Source organism: Zonotrichia albicollis, chromosome 5 (genome assembly GCF_047830755.1).
Source record: "Zonotrichia albicollis isolate bZonAlb1 chromosome 5, bZonAlb1.hap1, whole genome shotgun sequence".
NCBI lineage: Eukaryota > Metazoa > Chordata > Aves > Passeriformes > Passerellidae > Zonotrichia > Zonotrichia albicollis.
Genome location: NC_133823.1, coordinates 45,918,761 through 45,938,635, shown reverse-complemented (window position 1 = coordinate 45,938,635; position 19,875 = coordinate 45,918,761). Strand labels below are relative to the sequence as shown.

Genomic DNA, 19,875 nt, shown 5'->3' with positions numbered 1-19,875 from the left:
AGGTTTATTAATACAAGACTTTCAAATGAATGTAATTTCAAAATACACTTTATATTCTGTGGAAAGCTAATAAACCCAGGCCAATTAACATCCTAGTGAGCGACGTCGTCTTGTTATTGCCCTTCAAGGATATATGTTAAAAGCACATTCACAGCAAAATTAATAAAAACCAGCATTTATGAACTTTGGACTACTTCAAAGCTAAAAGAAGATTCTATGTTGAGGAAATCACCTTACCAAGTGTGTTAGAGAGAACTGTTTGAAAGTGCATTTTAAAAAATAAAGGAATGAAAAATAATACAGCCTTCAAATTGAAGGTGGCTATGTAATCACATTATTCAGTAGCCAGCACAACACACACAACTACTGGACTTCTAAAAAAGCTGTGTTAGACGAGTCCACAGCCTTGTGGAAAACCTGGCTTGAAAGTTTCTGGGCAACAGCCCTTCTGAAACATTCTGTAGGTCCACCTATATGAAAAAAAAATCTTTCTATGATCTTTTGGTATGTGTTTTATTTGAACTCTGCTTTTGAGAACTGTACCAAGACTTGCTACAGCCAGCTTCTACAGAAGATTCCTGCCCCAAGTACTTCTTTTTCATCTTTCTAACTTCTCAGGAACAGTGCCTTAATTCTTTTTTAGACAATGTTACAGGGGCAGCTGAAAGATGGCACTATCACTGCCTCAAGTTCATGGTGAAACCAGTAAAAAATATTTTTCATTCATTTTCTCACTCTTAGCTGTACATTTTTACTCCAGAATAACCCATTTAACATTCTTCTTGCATATATTACTCTGAAGCCAACACAGAGTTGGAATTCAGCTTGCTGAAGTCTTTAAGCCAAACATCTGCTTAGAATTAATAATATATACAGATTTTTTTTTTAAGAGAAATGTCTACTGAATATTTGTCAGCATCATCTGTGCTAGTCTTAGGAAGAATCCATTGGTAATAAATGCTTCTGCAGAAGTCAATGCAGCCTGCAAACTTAAAAGAAAGTGGTGTAATTTGTACTTTTAGAACAAATGAGAATTTCGGATGTTTACTGTCGTTATATGGATGCAGAAAGAGCTTACATTCTTGTTAAGTCTGGATTATATTTTTTACCTCAATTAAAAATTACCATTTAAAACTTTTTATTTTTAAGCTCATAAACAAGGAAATGAACTTTTTTGATACTAAAGACAAAGCATTTAACAGAAACAAATATTTTGGCAGAATTTTGACTTTTGGGAAACATGGAATATTAAATATGTTCACATTAAAACAGTGAGTGTTACAAGCAAGTATTTTAGTTTTAAACCTGTAGCCAATTTTTAAGCAACCACAAAATATGTCAGACATATATCTAGATATGCATTGAAACCAACTGACCTAGGTAAATTATGGAAGTGTAAAATGAAGAAATTACAGATAGAATACTACTAGAACAGAAATTTTAATTTTGCACTTTGCTGTTTCTTTACAAGAATGCCAACAATAAAAGACAGATTTATGTACACAATACCCCTCAATGCTTCCCCAGTTCAACAAAACCAGAAAAATTATCTCTTCAAACGGCATAAAATGTATTTTGTAATCAAGGAAAGAGAAGAAAAAGAAATATAGCTTTAAAAGACCAGTTCTACATGTATCTCTTGCTTGTTACTGAATTGAGCAAACTCAAACTAGTGGAACAAGCGCAATACTCCAACTTATCTGTCAGAAAGACTACTGCCATTAGGAAGGTGTTTATGCACAGTATAAACTGTTCATCAGAGAAACTTCTCAGTTTAGAAGACAGTAAAACCTTAGTTTGAAATTCAAACTGTTTCAGGCTGAAGCATGGCTACAAAGCTTAACCACAAAAACATTAGTTTAAAAATCCCTTGGCAGCATGACATTGCTTTTCAGAAGGGATGGAAAGACTAGAAATCCAGTGATTATTTGGATATTGTAATATTACTTCTTTTTCTGTATCCTTTTGCAAAGTAGAAAAATAGTTCCATTTTGAACAGATTTTTCAGATGAATCTCACTTATTTTCATGGAACAATGGAAGTTTCTAGCTGTAATAGTTATTATTTACAGGAAAGGATGAAAGGGTTCATAGTATAAACAAAGCCCATAACAATCAGGCATAATAATGCTTAGAAAGGCATTTCCACCAGCTTCAGGCAGTAGTACCTTTAACATTTATGGGCACTTCTTATGCAGTGTAATCCACATCTTACAGAAAAGCAGCCTGTGGAGAAAGATCTACAGGTGACTCTAGATATGCTAAAACCTGTGGTTAACTGTAATATCAATTCAAGGTCAAGATTAATGTCTCAACCTTACTGAGACTACCCACAATGGATTACAAATCATGTTCCTGGAAATATGCAATCTGAGTGACTCTGACAAGTACACTTTGTTGCAGACTGCTCTACAGTGATATTTCACTTGAATGACTGTATTTCAGAACTCCAGTTTCTTTATTTTTATATGTCAATAAAAATAGCATGGAGAGAGAATAATGTAAACCTTACCTGCAACAAATAACAGCTTTACATGACAAAGCCAAATCCAGGAAATACTGTCTTACTCCAAATGTCAAAGCATACTTCAGAGATTTACCATCAATGATGAGAGCAAAATCATTTTCCTTCCTTAAAGCATCACCAAGAGTACTGCAATGATGGCTAAGTGTCTCTCTTGTTCCCTGTTGCACAAAAAAAATTGGGGTCCGTTATTTTGGCTTCTTAATATTCTTAAATCAAAATTTTTCAGTGATAATAAACACTAGCACTTTGGTTTTTGAGGAAGTTGCCTTTTGATTCTGCTACCGAATATTATAAAGCAAAAAGCATATTTGCAATATTGCACTATTATGTTGTGTAGGACTGCTCTTTCACTCTGCCAAAAAAGAAGTGTATAAGTTGAGGTGGAACCTTCAATGTTCTTTGAACAGTAACAGTAGTTGCATAGATATTTGCCAGAAGACACAGGTATACAGAAAACTGATATAATAATACAAAAGATGAGTCACACATATAGAGATACTAGAATTTGCTATTATACCAAATGTTCCTAAATGTTTAGAAAAAAGGAAATACAGATAATTAATGATATAAATACAGGCATTATAATTGATAGTTCTATTACATTAAATTCATATTTTTACATCATTTAACAATTATAACACAAAGTATATGTTCCTGTTATATAAAGGAACATATTTTGTATTTTTCAGTTGCTAATGACAGTTTGAATCATACCTAGAGAAGTCACTATTTTGTGATCTAGTAGTGAGAACTTCAGATTACATTCAGTAGACAATACATTCATATATATTTATTTATGCAGTAGCTTTGGGAAGGTCAGTGACATCTCGTTAGCTAAAGTGCAGTTCTACCATGGAGTGTCATAAGGGACAAAAAATATTGCTTGTTGCCCTTCTTTCTTTTTGAAAGACCTTTACAGAGCTACAACACACTTTTCTTCTGTTTCCTGCTTCACAGCCCAAAAGTAAAAAGTATTTTAGAGGAGAAAGGAGATGAAAAAAACCTCTTTTGCTTGTAAAATATTAACTCTGGAAGCTAGTGGCATCCTATGACAACATCTTCCCATATTTTTTTACAAGTTTACCAATGAAATAATTGTGCTACTTCAGTGATGTCAGGCATACATAAACCAAATTTTGTGTAATCACCTAAAAACAGAACACTGAACTAACTAAAAATTTCAAACCCCTCTGAAATTAAATTAAAAGATACTGCTTTGCCTTTTCAACTCAACTTACTCCTTCCAGTTCCACACATTGCTGTTAATGGTTTTTGACTATTTTGCTTCTACTGGACTTCTAAAGATTCATTGATTTATCTAAAATGAGATTAGCCTGTTGGGGAATTCTGCACTTGTCCTGGCTCTCACCTGCTAGAAACTGTGACAGAAATGAAGTTCCACTGTTTAAAATTATATGCTACAAAGTCTTTAAAATGACAACAGTTTCTGTTACTATTTTCTAGAGCATCTTCTCTAATTAAGAAATATTGCAACATAAAGGAAGTATAAATTCTTCTCATCTCTCTGGACTGTTTAAATCAAAGTTTAAACAACACATGAAAAGTCATATTCCTCTCCTCTGCTGTTTCTTCTATGTAGTGAAATTCTCATAATCCAGGAGTAAATGATCTGCCATTTAGATTTCGCCTCAAGACAAATACCATTCCAAAGAGCTGAGATACCTAAATACTTTTAGTTCTATACCAGCTAATGTCTACTGAGGACTGGAGAGGTGTGTGGGGTTGAGATATTTTTCTTATAATTTCATGAACAAGGGTATTTGTTCAAACTAAAGAGGATCTTTTATTTCAGCATATTCTTTGTAAGCTCAGTTCACAGAGCTGGGATACAGTCTGAACAAATACATTTAGTTCTAACTTCCTCTGTCTTGCATGCTTAAGTTGTAGCAATGACCAAATTGATGAGCTATTTGTTTTGTTACATCTTTTCTTTTCATGTCTTTGAGACAGGGGATTCGGCATGTCCATAAAGGGGTTAGATTTGCAAGCTCTGTTTTAGCAAAAGCCACTGGTATGCAATGGACATATACTACTATTTTAACAGAAAGGAGAAGAAACATTCACTTAATGCCACTGTTCTCAGTGCAAGGTTTCAGTGTTTTTCAGAAGATTATGCAGATCAAGAAAAGCCAACCTCCCTGACTCCACTGCACCTATCAACATCTTTACATAGCCAAGAGGCTGTACTTTACAGACGAGGACTACCATCAAAGATCCCAAATACACAAGTGCCACGACACTGGGATTATCTTCTCCAAGTTTTCCTGGCTGCTCAGTTCCTCTCACAATGAGGAAACTGGGTTGTCCAGCCACCCTCATGGGTGCACAGAGTCCCAGTACAAGAGGTGGACCTGGCTCAAAAGCCGAAGTGTCATTCTATGTGATTTCCTTAACAGACAATATTGCAACAAAGTACTACAGTCTCTTGCCAACTGTTACTGGTATGCAGAAAGGGAAGAGGAATTGATCCACCTTTGCAGCTGCACTGACTCAGCATTCTGCAATCACAGCAATCCATCCCTCTCTTCATTTCCTGAGACCTGACCCACTCCTCTATTAGAACTTTCAAGGTAATTTACTCAAGGTAACGAATCACTCCAAAAATAGAGACTGACTTGTCATTCCAACCACAAGGAAAGGGTAGGACACAAGATATACATTCATCAACAGTAAAAATGCACACCATCACGTGAGGCAGAAAACTTCATAAATAGTCTCTTAAAATATTTTCATAGAGCTAGTTTACTCTGTTTCTTGAACTGCCTCTCAGACTACATTCACCTGCTGCTGAAAAAAACTTTATGCATGTTATCACCAAAACCAGATTTGCAAGTGACCAGTTTGCATGTACAAATCCAGCTGGCCTAAGATATTGCATCTCCATGTACTCTGTACTTTGGCCATGTAAGGAAAGGATCTCTCAACCTCTATACAATATAGACACTCCAGTCTGAAATAGAGAGTACACTGCAGTTATCATTGCAGCTACTATCATTTATTCTTATTCTATACTTATATAAATTTACTATAAAAATAGATTGCTTGATAGATATTTATTGAACTTTTGAATCACCACACTAGAAGTGGTTAATCTGTAATGATTGTATAATGTGAAACTCCTGGCTTTGAGCTGCATGGATGAAGTCTACTACATGGGATTTATCTGCTGATAATCGTGAAGTTCCTTTGTGTAGTAGCTGCACTGTGATTTCAGAAGGTGTAGACTGTTTTCCAGTTATTCAGTAACACTCTGTCACAAAGATCATACAGTCTTCCAAGCATGGAATACTAAAATAAGGAAAGCAACGCCCCAAGACAAACATAAACAACATCCCCCCAAATCATGCTTTTGGCAGAATTTTCTATGTCTGTCCAGATAAACAGACACTCCAACTTATTTTTTGTTGTTACACCAACCTCACCATGATGTCTGGATATTTTAAGCAATAAAATAATGTTTCATTAACACAGAACTTTAAAGATTTTACTTACATCAAGAGAGCCTTCATTTATAACAATTAGTCCCATGTTCTTTCTCAAAAGTTTACAAGAATGACCTGTTCGAAAAGATTTTGTTTTTAAAAATCAGTTTCACAAAATCTGTTATAACAAAGCATTTTTTTCCTGTAATAAATCTACAGACATAATTAAAAATAAGATTTACCTAGCTGAAATAAATGATAAAGAAAGAAATTCTACTACATTTTATATAAGTACATACATATATAAGTCAGAACAGTTAGAATTTCCCTTGCTGCAACTTGCAGCTGTTCTGCCTTATTCAGAGGTGTTTCAAAGAGAGTTACAAAAAACAACAAACAGATCTCTCTAAGCCTTGTAAATTCTTAGAATGCAACTTGCATTTCCTTCAAAACTTGCACATATACACCTTTTCATTCTTTCTTTCATTCTTTGATACATAAACAGGATGCATTTTCTGAGCAGATGATGTAGACTGCCTAGTCAAAAATATGTATCACCATTCTTAATAAAGTGGAAATATTGGTATTATGTGTATTGCCTCAAACCTGAAGGTACTAAGGAAAATAACCTTAGATCAACTATATTTTGTGCATATGGAGAGTTCTTTAAGATTAGAAATAATAGCATCCAATAAAAAGGATTTATATGACTAAAGTAAGGCTTTATTCTGGACATGCATCTACACCGCAGCAGTAAGTGCTGATGTGGTCACATGCAAAGAATATTAAATGGTAAAAACAGCTTTCATGTCTAACTTTTTAAAGATACAGATTTATCATTGTTGAAATCAGTCTTTTTTACCATCCTTCATAATAAAGAAAGAAAAAACCCCCCATTGTTAAAACGTTATAGTACTCTAGTTCACCTTTCTTGGAAAGAAGCAAAAATAGAGAAGGGAAACTAAAAATTCTCACATTATCTTAATATTATTCCCTCTCATTGTCAAAAGTCAATATATTCTTTTAAATTGATTTCATATGCTATAAAAAAGTACAATTTTCTATTTTTTTGCCTCCTCTCTAACATAAACTTTTCTTGCTCTTAGTATTTTAACAGAGGCAGAATCCAGCATTTCCTATCCTCCTCCTCCTATCACTGACTAAGTTCACATTCAAATTCTGGAGTGACATATAATATTATTTTTTACAAGACAACTTTCGACTCTGAAAGAAATTTTACTGCATCAACTGCTATTATTTTTAAACCTGTAACAAAGAAATCAAATAAATACAAATATAGTACCAATATTAATGGCAGTCTCTTGTTTGTCCCCAGTAAGTATCCAGATTTTTATGTCTGCTTTCATGAGTGTCTCTATGGTTTCAGGCACTTTGTCTTGTAGTTTATCTTCAATTGCTGTTGCTCCGAGCAGCTGAAGATTCTGTGAAAATAAAATACTTCATACATACAGGGTTTTTTCACCTAAATTCAATTTCAATGTTCCATTTATTTTATTTAACTCTCTGTATTTACAACAAGATAAATGCACTCTAAACTCATTAACCAGATTTGGTATCAACAAATAAAGAACTTACACTTTATTCCATGAGCTTTAACTTAGATATCTCTGACTTAGATATCTCTGGCTTGACAAAACTGCACAGCATGACCGCTCATATTTCAATCAATTATTCTCTTAGTAGCTCAGTAGCTTGTTCAGCAACAGCTACCTTTTCCTGAGGAGTACCTCTCTGATTTGAAGGCTTCAGGAATGCTAAAGCATGCCTTCTCTCTTTTAATGATTTCTCTTCCCTTTGAAAAAAAAAATCCAAAACACCTCTACATTTATCTTAGTATTTTATGCTTGATTTTAGCTTCCTATGGAGCAAATCCACACAGTTTTTGTAAATACAGCCATTTTTATATTTCCTATTACTATACCTTTAAAACTAGTTAAATGTTAAAGACACCATTATACATCTAATAGTGTGCAATCCTGCCAGCAGCATGGCCTGCAAACCACATCCTGAGGAAGTAATTGTGCAGCCTACACACACATTTATAAAGGTAGCAGGGTTGTCATGGCATTAAAAAGTAATGTCATTTCAAGACTGTTTTGTCACATCCAGATAAACTGCTCCAGAAATGTTTATTAGTGACTGAAGCTATATACCTTCACCTTTCTTTTTCATGAATTAAACACTACAGATTCGTGAGGCTCTGAATTTTAACCAGTTTTGTCAATCAATCTGTGTTACACTTTCTGAGGAAGAAAACCTAAAAATAACCCCCCAAAAATTTAAGCATCAAAACTTCAAGCACTACTGGTCTCATGCACTTCTTTTTCTTATAAATTTAATAGTCATGGGACCTTTTTATTGTTGGGGTAGGGAAGTCCTAACTTCATGCTTGGCTACTCCAGAAGGAGTGATGTCAGAAACTTAAGGCTCTGCTCTTGTGATGCTGTTTCTGGGTACAAGCTTGCTTTACAGGCTTCAGTAAAACAGAGCCTGACAAAGTAGAACAAGTGCACCAGAAGGACACAAAAATAGCTGAGGGCCCAGAGCACACCATATTAAGAGCACCTGAAGAAGTAGGATGAGTTTAACATGGGAAAAAAGAAGACTAAGGGAGGGATTCCTTCTGCTAACTGAAGCTTGCAGAGCAGCCATTCTTCTCCAAAATGTATACTGCACAGCGAAAGAGCAAGAAGCACCAGACACATTCTGCAGCAATAAAAATTTTAATTCTGAAGAAGGAAAAAAGACTAAGTTGAACATCAAAAAAAATTAGCTGCTGCAGCTGGGAAAACTCCCTCCTTATGGCTATTCTAAACTTCATCAAAGTGTTGGGCAAGCAAAACTAGCCCTGCTTTAAACAGGGATTTGTGTCTATATGACATCCTGAAGTCCCTTCCAATCTTGACTACTCCACTGTTCCAAGATCATTATATAATGAGGCAGATGTTGTTTATCTGTTCTTACAGTTTTTTACACACTAGGAGAACTCTGGAAAAACAGCTTTCCAGTACTTCAACCCATAATCGACGCTTTCCAGCAAGGTAGCTACTTGCAGGAAAAACTTTGTCAGATTAATGGTTCCTTCATTTTGATTGTTTAAACTTCAAGGACTACCTGACACAGCTGTCAGCATAACACTAGATTTTGTTTTTCTACCTAAGTGTTATTCCTCAAAATTGATTCACTTTTCATGGTATAGAAAATAAGAACAATAATTAAGAACTCACTCTTTTGCTCATCCCTCTGCCCACCCCATCCTCCCCCCAACCAACCCAAAGCCCAGAAAGCTACAACAAGCTGCACATACCTTTTCAATTAGTTCATAGCTCTCCTCAAGTTTGAGCACTCTGTTTTGTATAGCTGTAGAAGCACGGTGATAGACATCCAACCATTCTTGATAATCACTTTCTGAAATCTCAGCCACAGCAAAACACAGAGTTCTTAAGCCTAGAGAGAAAGCAGATAATGATTCAGTATTTGTTAGACCCTTGCCTGATATGCCTGCAGTGAGTAGCTTTTGAAAGTTGAAATTATTCTGTATTTTATGTATGCTTATGCCTGATTTCAAATTACTGCTGCTCATCTTGAGGAAAACTTTAAATATACATAAAGTAAAAATGAACTATAAATAGAAATTTATTCAACAGAGTAACAGTTTCTAAGAAGCTGAACGTAACAGAGGTGATGTATTTCACTGGAAAAAAGAGTAAATTTTTATGCAAGATTTGACTTAGTTTGAATGGTAAAAAAACATGAAGAAATCCCAACACTTGCTGAACAAGTATGCACACTGAAACATTTAAAGTGTAAGATTAAATCACATTTCTGATAAAAAGATTTATAAACTTAAAAGTTGCTATGCTGGAAGGAAGTAAAGTTAAAATATATCAGCACAATGTTACAACTGCCCTTTTCACCCCTCCTCAATATTCTTAGGGAATTCTAGTTTGAAATTTATCATCTAGTTTGAAATTTATCATCATATCTAGAAGCCAACTTTGAATCCCCTCATTTAACTTTCCCATCTCACAGATTGTTTCAGCTTTCCAAATTCTTAAAATAAAATCATCATGTACCATTTGGCAATTTTACTTACCAACCTTTGAGCTGGTTGATATTATTAACAGACTTTTTTCCTTCAGCAAAAATCTGAATTTAGCATTACAGCAAGAATTTGAGATGGCATGATTTTAAGAAATATCTATTTTTTGACAACACACATTTAACACTCAATTTAAGTAGTTAGGTGTGAATTTTCTAACAGCTCATTTTCACATATTACCAGATTTCTAGAGAATGAAGGTGACATAACTCTTTATATACTAGTTTGCAGTATATACTACACAGTTTGCAGGCCAGTAGATTTAGAAGGGGGCAGGCAGGATTAATGTAGTTACCCTTTGGTCACTTGCCCACTCTGCTCTAGGAGACAAACAGCACCACAACCAGGGATGGTTAAATGTAACCTTTATTTGGTCACAGGCTTCTGCAGCATACAGATCAGCACCAGTGGCAATTTTGAAATTATAAGAGGTTGGGCATGAAATAATGAATGTGTCTTAGATGTAAGAGTAATTTAGTATCTTTTTTAGTAATTTTTAGTATCTTATCATTTTATCTTCAGGATAAAAACCATATGTAATGTGGGTATTCTGACAACTAAATGACATCAGGAACACAGTGTCTCACCATTTGGACTTAGAAGAATAAACTCAAGGCTGACAACTCAACTGATTTTTTTTCTCTGCATAATAAGGATATGCTTACAAGGTCCAAAGCAATGAATATAGGTGAAGGGGAGGAAAGGAATCAATGTCTGACTAACAGTGATACTATTTCCACAATGCTTCCAACATATTTTCTGCAGACAATAAAATGAAGAAGAGAAATCCAAGTGTATGGAATGTCAGCAAATAGTTTTTTCAAGGTATTTGCTTTCTCTTTTTAAATCACTGCCTAATTATACTTTTTTAAAAATTTTTAATATGCTTCTTTTCATTGTGACTTAAAAGAATCTTCCAAATAAAACGTGGAAAACAAAATATCATTAAGCCCGGTTGTTAACAGACTGGAACAACACAGGAAAATTACAGAGGACTTTTCTATTTATCCAAGCAGGCATTAACACTCCAGCTTAATAAATGCTTACATACAAATGCTAGCCATGCTAACCACTTCATTTTTGAACAACACACCAAGAGCAGGCAGCAAATGCCAAGGACATACTGTCCTGCCACATGAAAGGATACTCATGAGAAACTTTGCAACATAGTTGGCTGCCATTTAAATCTGAAGTAAAAATAAATACCAAATTTTTAATCAATTCCAGAGATATGTGATTTTTTAAAGATTGAATTTTATGCTTTTTAAAAGTTAGAAATTCACTCTTCTTAACAGTAAATCTTTCAATCTTTTGCAAAGAAGGATACAAAAAAAAACTGAATAAACTTCTTAATTCTATAATATGTACCATGGTTCTAAAGATAGATGGATTTTTTCACTTTTTATATTGATTTATTTAGTTCAACTTGACTGCTAAGGACTTGTACTACTGATGTAATGAGAATGGTAATTAAGAACTGGGTTGAAATTTTCACATCAATTCCCATAGGATAGAAGACAGTGATCTAATTTGGTCTTTTCTGTAACCAAATATATACCTTATGACCCAAACTAACTTCACACCTAAATAACTTTTTCTAGGCTAATTCTGGTTAAGCCTTTCTAGAACCCCAGAGTGTGTCTGAGGCTTTGGGCTATACCCTCAGTCAATTTTTTTTTGGGTATAGTTCTGCTTTCAACTTTATTGTAAAATTTATTCTACCTTTTTTACCTTAAGATTCCTTAAGACTAACCAAATACTTCCTGCAGAGATGTTGATATGAAAAACTAACAAAAGAAACAGATCTGTGACTTGTTTCTGCTGTCACTGGTAGGACCAAGAGACTGAAGCTGCTTAATACACTAGCCAAAACTCTAAATTCCATGATAAACCAGAAGACAAAACCTAGAGAAGTCATATGCATGACAAAAAAACGACCTTTCATGATAACAAGAATATCTGGCCAGAGATCAGTTAACAAAACATAAGCACTGCTTTTTAGTTTCCTTCCCAGTGTAAGTTTATTTTTAAGACACATTAAAGATAACTTTAATGTTCTAGCAGTGTATTAGAAAAACAAAGAGGTAGAAACTCTGCAGTTCAGCTTCCCATAACTCATATAATTCTGCTTCCAACTCCTCTCTACCTCATTGATAAATTGTAACAGTATGATACTGCACAGTACAACACTATAATCCTCTTGAGATACTAAGGGGGAACAGCATGGAACATCTAGGAGCTATGCAGAAACGTTTCTACATTCTGCTTTTCTCATCACATCTGTACTGTGAAATCCAATATAATTAAATAACTGGCTGGCTGCTTGTATCAATCATCTTAATTTCACAGTCTTTTAAATTTTACTTACTATTCCTACTTCACAAACCCTCACACAGAGGTTCCACACCTCTGGCAACTGTTTTGTAAAAGCGATTATTAAAACTGCAGACACCAAAACAAATCATATGGACACTGGAAATCCCCCTTATTTGGACTGGTGACAGAAACAATACAGCTGAAAGCTACCTTAAAAGCACTACACTCATAATTTCCAACCATCTTTACTTTGGCTACTTCTTCCTGTGTGCCCATCCCTACAGCATCACTGGGTATGGACATGAAAGCAGCCATGGGAAATGAGATCTTCACAGAAACAATGTGCTATGTGTTTGCTCTCTGGAAAAATATGTTTTGGTTAAAAGATTCTACTGTATACTCTGTGGGTGTGTGGCTTGTTTTTTAGGGTTTTTTAAAGCATGAACTTATTAATAAAATTGCTTAAGAAGAAGACTTTTCTTAAGGAGACATTGCTAAAACAGAATTTTCAAACATAACATGAGTAAAACACTACAGCAAGACAAAATTTAAAAAATAGGAATTTGAGCAGTAACTGAATTTAACATTTATTTTTATACTGAATAATATCACCCACCTTCTGTAGCAAACTGCTCTAGATGTTTTAAGGTAATTTCTTTGTATTTTGAACTTTCAGCAAGACGGTCATAAATTACAGTATCCTACAAAAGAAATAAATATAGCTCAGAACACTTTAATAGAAAAACTATTTCTGTTATGGGTAGACAATACAAATCATGCAGGAAAAAGGCTGAAAAATGGAAATGTATTATTTGAGCATCAAAAATTAATAGACATAATCTTATTTCAAAAGTTAAAGGACTTCTTAATCCTCAGATTTTCTAAATCTACAAAGTCTGCTATAATGCAGTCTTTTTCTTCTACATCTTTGGATGTTATTTCCCCTTATTTTGAAACATGCCATAATGCTGCTCTCCTCTTTTAATATTATGCCCACAAAGTAAAATTAGTGCTTCATAACTGTCATTCTCAGATTTTTTGTAGCCAGCTTAATACATGGAATATTAACAACAGGTTTGGGTTTTTTTTTTCCCCTAGAGAAGACAAAAAATGGATATTTATATTTAAAAAACTTCCTTTCCCTAAACCATTCTGGAACCGGATTTCAACTCCTTCCTCCTCAAACTTGACTCGACATACAGCCTGAGAACTAATGAGCAACTCTCCATTCCCCTATGCATTATGATAAGGATACCTTCTACAGGTCCTGCTTTGGGAAAATTGACTTCTGTGTAATATCAGGGGCTGGCTAACACTCCCATCTGGCCAGTTCTGCTAGATTACTATCTCTATCTAGTGATCCATGCCCAGCTACTCCAGCAAGTAGTTAATACATGTTCATCCATTTTCTAGGGAGTACAGAAGGAAGCAATTATTATTAGGAAACATAAAGGTATTAGTCCAGTAGAAAGAGCAGGATGAACAGGGCTGTCATACCTTCATAGGCAGTTAGTAAGAAAGGATATTAACCAGTTCATCACACTGAACAGCTACATAGCAAAACAATGTAAATTGAAAGAGGAACATCAACATTCCTTCCCTTACATTTTCAATGTTTTGACTGCAGTTATTACAATCTTTTGCTTTTGTATTTTTATTGGTAGGATGTATTCTTTGTTACAGTGAAAAAAGAATAAAACTCACAGCTCCTTTGCAGTAGAGTCTTAATTTCCCTGATGGTGTACGAACTATCACGGACATTCTCTTCCTAGTGCTGAAAGAGAAATAAATTCTCTATATAAGGCGGTTCATAAATATAAGCATTTACCAATATATTACCTAATAATATCAATATATATCTTACATTATACAAAGAATAAAAGTCAGTACTATCAATTCTGAATCATGCTCTCAGCTAACTGGGATGGAAAACATTTTTGTGCCTACCAATTAAAATGAATACTATTTTTCTGTGCATACTTCTGTAGGCCTTTTTCCCATTAAAATGATATTAAGAATTTTCACCTTCATCTAGATACTGTATGACAAAAAAGCACCTTAAAGCATAAAGCACTTATCGTGAATATCATAAATAGATAGTGTATCATGGACTGTTTCAGTTTTTTCTTCCTTCTCAGCCAGCCAGAATCACTCATACACTGTACTGTGCTGCAATCCTATTACTGTTATCCCAGAGTTTCATTTATCATGCAAAGTTTTCAGTATGCTAAGAGCTGGAAATGGGCTGGACTAATTTTAACTACTCTCTGGCTCTCAGTTGTTAATAAAATCCAAGTTATTTTTTCTTTTTGTTCTCATAACTGAGGTAGAAATTGGAAGAAAACATGGAGAAGACTGTCACGGTCTGCTTTCTGTCTTCTTCCCTTTGAGGTTTGCCAACAAGCATTCTTTAGGTGCAAGATCATGTCCTGTCAAGATGTGTATTTATATAATAAGTTTTTAAAATTTCAACTTTATAAATAAATCTACAGAAACTATTCAGGGAGCAAAACACTTCTCATAGAACAATTCACAGTAAAACAGAGATGGAAATAAATGGTCCTTTAACAATTTTGGTTCCAGCTGAAACTGAATCCCATTTATACATCATCAAGGAGCATTATTGTATAAATGGTTCCTGAAGTTCAGACTCCCATGGAAAACATCCTGTAATTGGAATGTGGACATAGGTTAAGGAGAGAAATTTATAATTATAGATGAAGTAACAGGCTGAAGAGTATCTTCAGGAAAGCATTTTCTAATTTCTCTTGGGTGTGCACTCTGTTTCAAGTAAAAATTTCTGAAAGGTAATATTAAGTGACATTGTTACTGTGAATACTGCACAAAAGCCCATACAAAGCCATTAGCTACTGCAACTTCTTTTCCATTTCACCTCTAAACCTCAGATAAGTAGAATTCCAAAAAGCCTTAGACAGTGTCCAGTTGTGAATCTACTTAGACAACACTGGAGAAATAAGGATCATCTAAATTACAGTTAAGCTGCCTAAAATAAAAGCATGTCTCAGATCCACAGTGATTCCAGCCAAGACTATCTAGCTTCTGCTACTTGAATTCATTACACTTGCCAGAATGTTCAATTCAGAAATAGTGAAGGAATTACAGTAGGTGAGGGGTGTATAAAACAATAATTTGATCTATTTATCCTTGACAGGTAAAAACTCAGCAGTTTTGTACTTGTCTTGCAATACCAGAAGATTGCAACCTTGAAGTCCTGTATGGAGTTGCATATTATTCTACTGAAGATGTATCAAAGAATCACCAATGACTTCCTGTAGCATTCTGAATTTTAGCTATACAGACAGATATTGACTGACATAAACTTTCTTAGTAAAACTGCAATAAAGGTAATGACCAAGAGCTACTGTCAAGGACTTCTAACTTCTTAAAAACCTTTTTATGGCAGTGACAGTTTTATTTCCTTTTCCTGGTGAACTACAGTAAGCCACTAAATTGCACTACTGCAAATAATTGTAATTGTGAGACGACTGTTTTGTTCTGCTTGTTCTCTATAGAAGCAACATGAGCAGCCATAAAGATGACCTGGTTACAATGGGAAAAATACTGAACAGAAAATGTTTGCTGAAATAGTGACAGAGAAAAAGCCTGGAAGCCTAGAAATTGGAGGCATCCTGAGATACCATCAATATGCACAAAACTTACCTAGAATTTTTTGTCTGGAAAAGGGAGAAATTAGGAATTGACAAAAATCTGGAAAAATAAAAATTTGTCTTGGAGAAAAGAACCCACCATCATCTACTGGCAGTCCCAAGTGAAATACAGAAATTAGGAGCTTCTATTGATTGCTGAATGTGGTTGTGTCCTGCATTTCCTTATGTCTGTGCCCCACACAAATGACTTACCAGAGAGTCAGCCCCAACACAGAGCCTGTCTAAGAGTCAGCCCCAAGCAAATCATCCTCATCCTCATCCCCAAGCACACCCTCAAGGGGTGTGCTTGTATACATTCCTCTGCTAACAGTAATTTTTAATAATCTGCAATTAAAAAGTAGGTAAAAGAGGCCCCATGTCCTTGAGTGCTATGGAATCCTGCAAACCCACTGTTGGGATCGCTATGGACCTGCAGGCTGGGTAACCTAACTAAGATGCAGAAGAGCTGGTAATTCCCAAGGAGTTGCAGTGGAATTATAAATAGACAGAAGCATCTTAAAGAGACAGAAATACTTCACTAAGTCAAAAGATTTGCCAAGCAGCTCTTGGTAGGTCCAGTTACTCTATCACCTGACTTTACTTAGGATTAAACTACCACAGAAAACAAACACTGCTACAGAGGTTTTGGTATCTCCTCTGTCAGCCACTCACTTTTTTTACTTTTAGAAGTAAAGTCACAAAATCAGTGTGTTCTGGAGCTTTCTGAATAGATGAGAGGAGGTAAGGCCCCAAATGCTCTAGGATGCCTTCTGTCTGCCCAGCAGAACAGCTAAGACAATGTGGATTACTCATGAAACCAACTACACAGAAGAGACTAATCAAGGTATGAATTACAGGTAAATACTGTAAATACAGGTAAATACTTCTCTTTTCACAGGCAAAAGTGTAATCACTGAAAAAAGAGAGTATCAGAATTGACAAGTCTACCAAGTATTCCTACAAATTCTACTTCTGCAACATGCTTCTCTGTAAGACTGTTCTATCAAATCTTGATGCTGTTGCACTCTACTTTCAGAAGAGTCTTAATCGGTGAGGAATTTATTGGCATTTTTTCTGGGAAAAACTTGGAACACCTGCAAACTCTTAACTCAACAGTTTATTCAAAACAGATTACTTCTCTGAAGGTACATGCTCCTACCCATACAAATAGTACTGTTATGGAGCCAAAATTTCTCTTGCTGTGCAACACGGGTGACCTCTAGTGCTTCCAACAAGTCAATTCCAAGCACAGCTAAATACTGCAGAATATCAAAAACACCTATAAAAACTGAATACCTAACAAAATTCTGGGACCAGTATCCACCAAAAAACTTGTACCTCCGAAGGTTGAGATTTAAAAGCAATTCTCGCACCTCCATAAAGTATCACAATTTAAATTACAATTTTAGACTTATGCAGAAGTTTTTAAAAAATCGATGAAATCAAGACAAAGATCAAAACCAGAAACAAAGTAGCAATCCTTCACTTCTATTCCAGAAACACAATATGAACTTTCACAGAAGTCAAATTAACAGCAATGCACTTTGCACTACATATTTGGTAACTTACAAGAAAAATAAAATGCAAGTAATGCCTGCAAAAAAAGTGAAATCATGACATAAATCTAAAAAATTCACCTATGTCCTCTACAATATAAAAAACCCCATTAATTGCAAACAGATGTTAAAATACATTCAAAACTATAAATATTACTTTCTGTTGAATCTTTCATTGTTTCATACTATTATTGCTATTACTATAACTATAGGCAACTAACTCTGATTTCACACAACTTATCTTCAGTCTGTCTCTCATGCACTGGATTGTTTTATTTTTCTCCTTTTTTTTTTTGTTTTGTTTTTAGGTAAGCTTAAGGGAAATATAATATGACAGGAAGGAAAGCAACAATCACTTTCCACAGGTACAATTATGAGTAATCATTTTAAGAAGAAAAGGAACTTCCTCTACATGCAAATGTCTTCCTTATCCTGTGCCAAAGTAAGCAATAGGCCTACACAAACATTTAGAACACAGGAGCATGCAGAGATACAATATAAACAGCTCTGTATAAGAATTGAAACTGCATCCATATTTCTTATGGGTACATTTATAACTCCAAGAATTTTACCATAAAATTTTTACTGAAAGCAAAAGATGTGATAAATTCATATCCCAAGTAAGCCAACTGGTCAACTACTGCAGTGATGCTGCTCAGAAGATATTGAATCTCAGTCTAGAGTATTTAAACAAGCCATAATTATACAAGTATATTTAAGGTCAAATGCAAAATTTAATTTAGCAGTAATGATAAATACACTTATTTTTTGATAAATCATATGGTGTCAGGGCTTTCAGAAATACATTTAGAAGTTTGAACACTTTCCTATATTATTTTCCACAGATTTTTTTAAGTTTTGATATCAAAGTTTTTTTTAATCTTTGAGCAAAGGCAAAAGTGAAAAATATAAGTCATAATGTAGACAACAAGAAAAAAAAGAGCCTCCTAAATTTTTTTACAGTAAATCAGGCAGTGTAATCTTAATCATGTATCTGGTCTGTCTATAGTGCCTTTACATATTACACAGATAGAAGCTACACAACCTGCATACTTTACCTGCAAAAATAAAAAAAATGTAAGCATTTTTATCCATGAGAGAAGTGTCTAAGTATTTTCACAAAAAGACACCAAGAACAAATTTACCTTGTAAATTCCAGGACATTTAGCAGTTCATATCTCTCTTCCTGTCCCAACTGAAGAATAAAAAAAAACAAACCAGAGGGTAAGAATTCAGAAAAAAAAAGTCAAGCAAAAGAACCAAAACCAATCAAACAACATATCAATACTAATGTATCATAATGCAGTTATTCAGATTATTTAAACTAAAACATAAGCAAATGCAGAAAATTATAATGTTATTCCAAAGTACTTACAGATTCAATGATTACTGAGTCAGGTGTCCTTCCAGTGAATACAAAACGAAGATTCCTGGCTGCTCTGACCAATGCTCCTTCATCTGCAGCAAGTTCAATAGTTATTTTACAGATGTACCAGAAAACTGTTAATCATGATTTAATCAACACAGTCCAGGCTTTTCTACTTTTCACTTCCTTTTTCCTTTATGGATTTTAAGATTAAATGTGGTGCTGGAAAGAACTCTTTGTTTCTGCTGTGAAAACTGATGAAATGAGTTAACAGTTTAGAAAAAATAACCCCTGAAAGGAACACACCTCTCAGCTCAGTAATGAGAGCACCCTCTCCAAAGCACCTAGGCTAGCACCTTCCCCAGGTTACTGGACAATGTTCAATGCTTTTTGTTTAAGTTCTGTTGGAATAGTGGTAATTCATTGCTGTAAATTACAGATAACTTCAATGTCTACACTCAAGAAATCAGCAACCACATCTCCAACAGTCATCAGCTGTCTCCAAGTGGCTCAGGATGTCAGAATGAAGTCTGCTTGTGAAACAGTGAAACAGTGCCATGACCCAGTGAACTTTATTTATGGCCACTACTCTGCCCTTTTCTTTCAGTTGTTGAAGGCCAGGATTCACAGAGCCAGCCACCTAGAAGCTGGGGAGCCCAGGAAGAACCTCTACACTTGAGGTAATTTTTCCCATCATAAATTGTAACACATTAGCTCATAGCACATTAGCACATATTTTAATCATTCTGCCTTGCTTAATCATTTCCTGAATTCAAAAATTTTCTATGAATCACAATAGGCTTGAAACAGACCTTTTGCACAATAATCTTTTCTCAGTCCTTAATAGAATTTATCACAATTTCTATCCTATTAAAAA

At 34.7% G+C, this 19,875-nt stretch overlaps 1 protein-coding gene across 5 annotated transcripts in view; it reads right to left on the bottom strand.

The window, feature by feature from the left end:
* The window catches only part of ATP8A1 (ATPase phospholipid transporting 8A1), a 98,895-nt gene that overhangs the window by 38,449 nt on the left and 40,571 nt on the right, over positions 1-19,875 (bottom strand). For all 5 annotated transcript variants that reach the window (XM_005490538.4, XM_005490537.4, XM_074541560.1 and 2 more), the window contains 8 exons: positions 19,008-19,090; positions 18,778-18,827; positions 14,113-14,182; positions 13,025-13,109; positions 9,298-9,437; positions 7,273-7,411; positions 6,040-6,104; positions 2,512-2,684 (listed from right to left, as the gene is read on the bottom strand). In XM_005490538.4, coding sequence (XP_005490595.1) covers positions 2,512-2,684; positions 6,040-6,104; positions 7,273-7,411; positions 9,298-9,437; positions 13,025-13,109; positions 14,113-14,182; positions 18,778-18,827; positions 19,008-19,090 — 805 coding nt within the window. The remainder of the gene's footprint in view (positions 1-2,511; positions 2,685-6,039; positions 6,105-7,272; positions 7,412-9,297; positions 9,438-13,024; positions 13,110-14,112; positions 14,183-18,777; positions 18,828-19,007; positions 19,091-19,875) is intronic.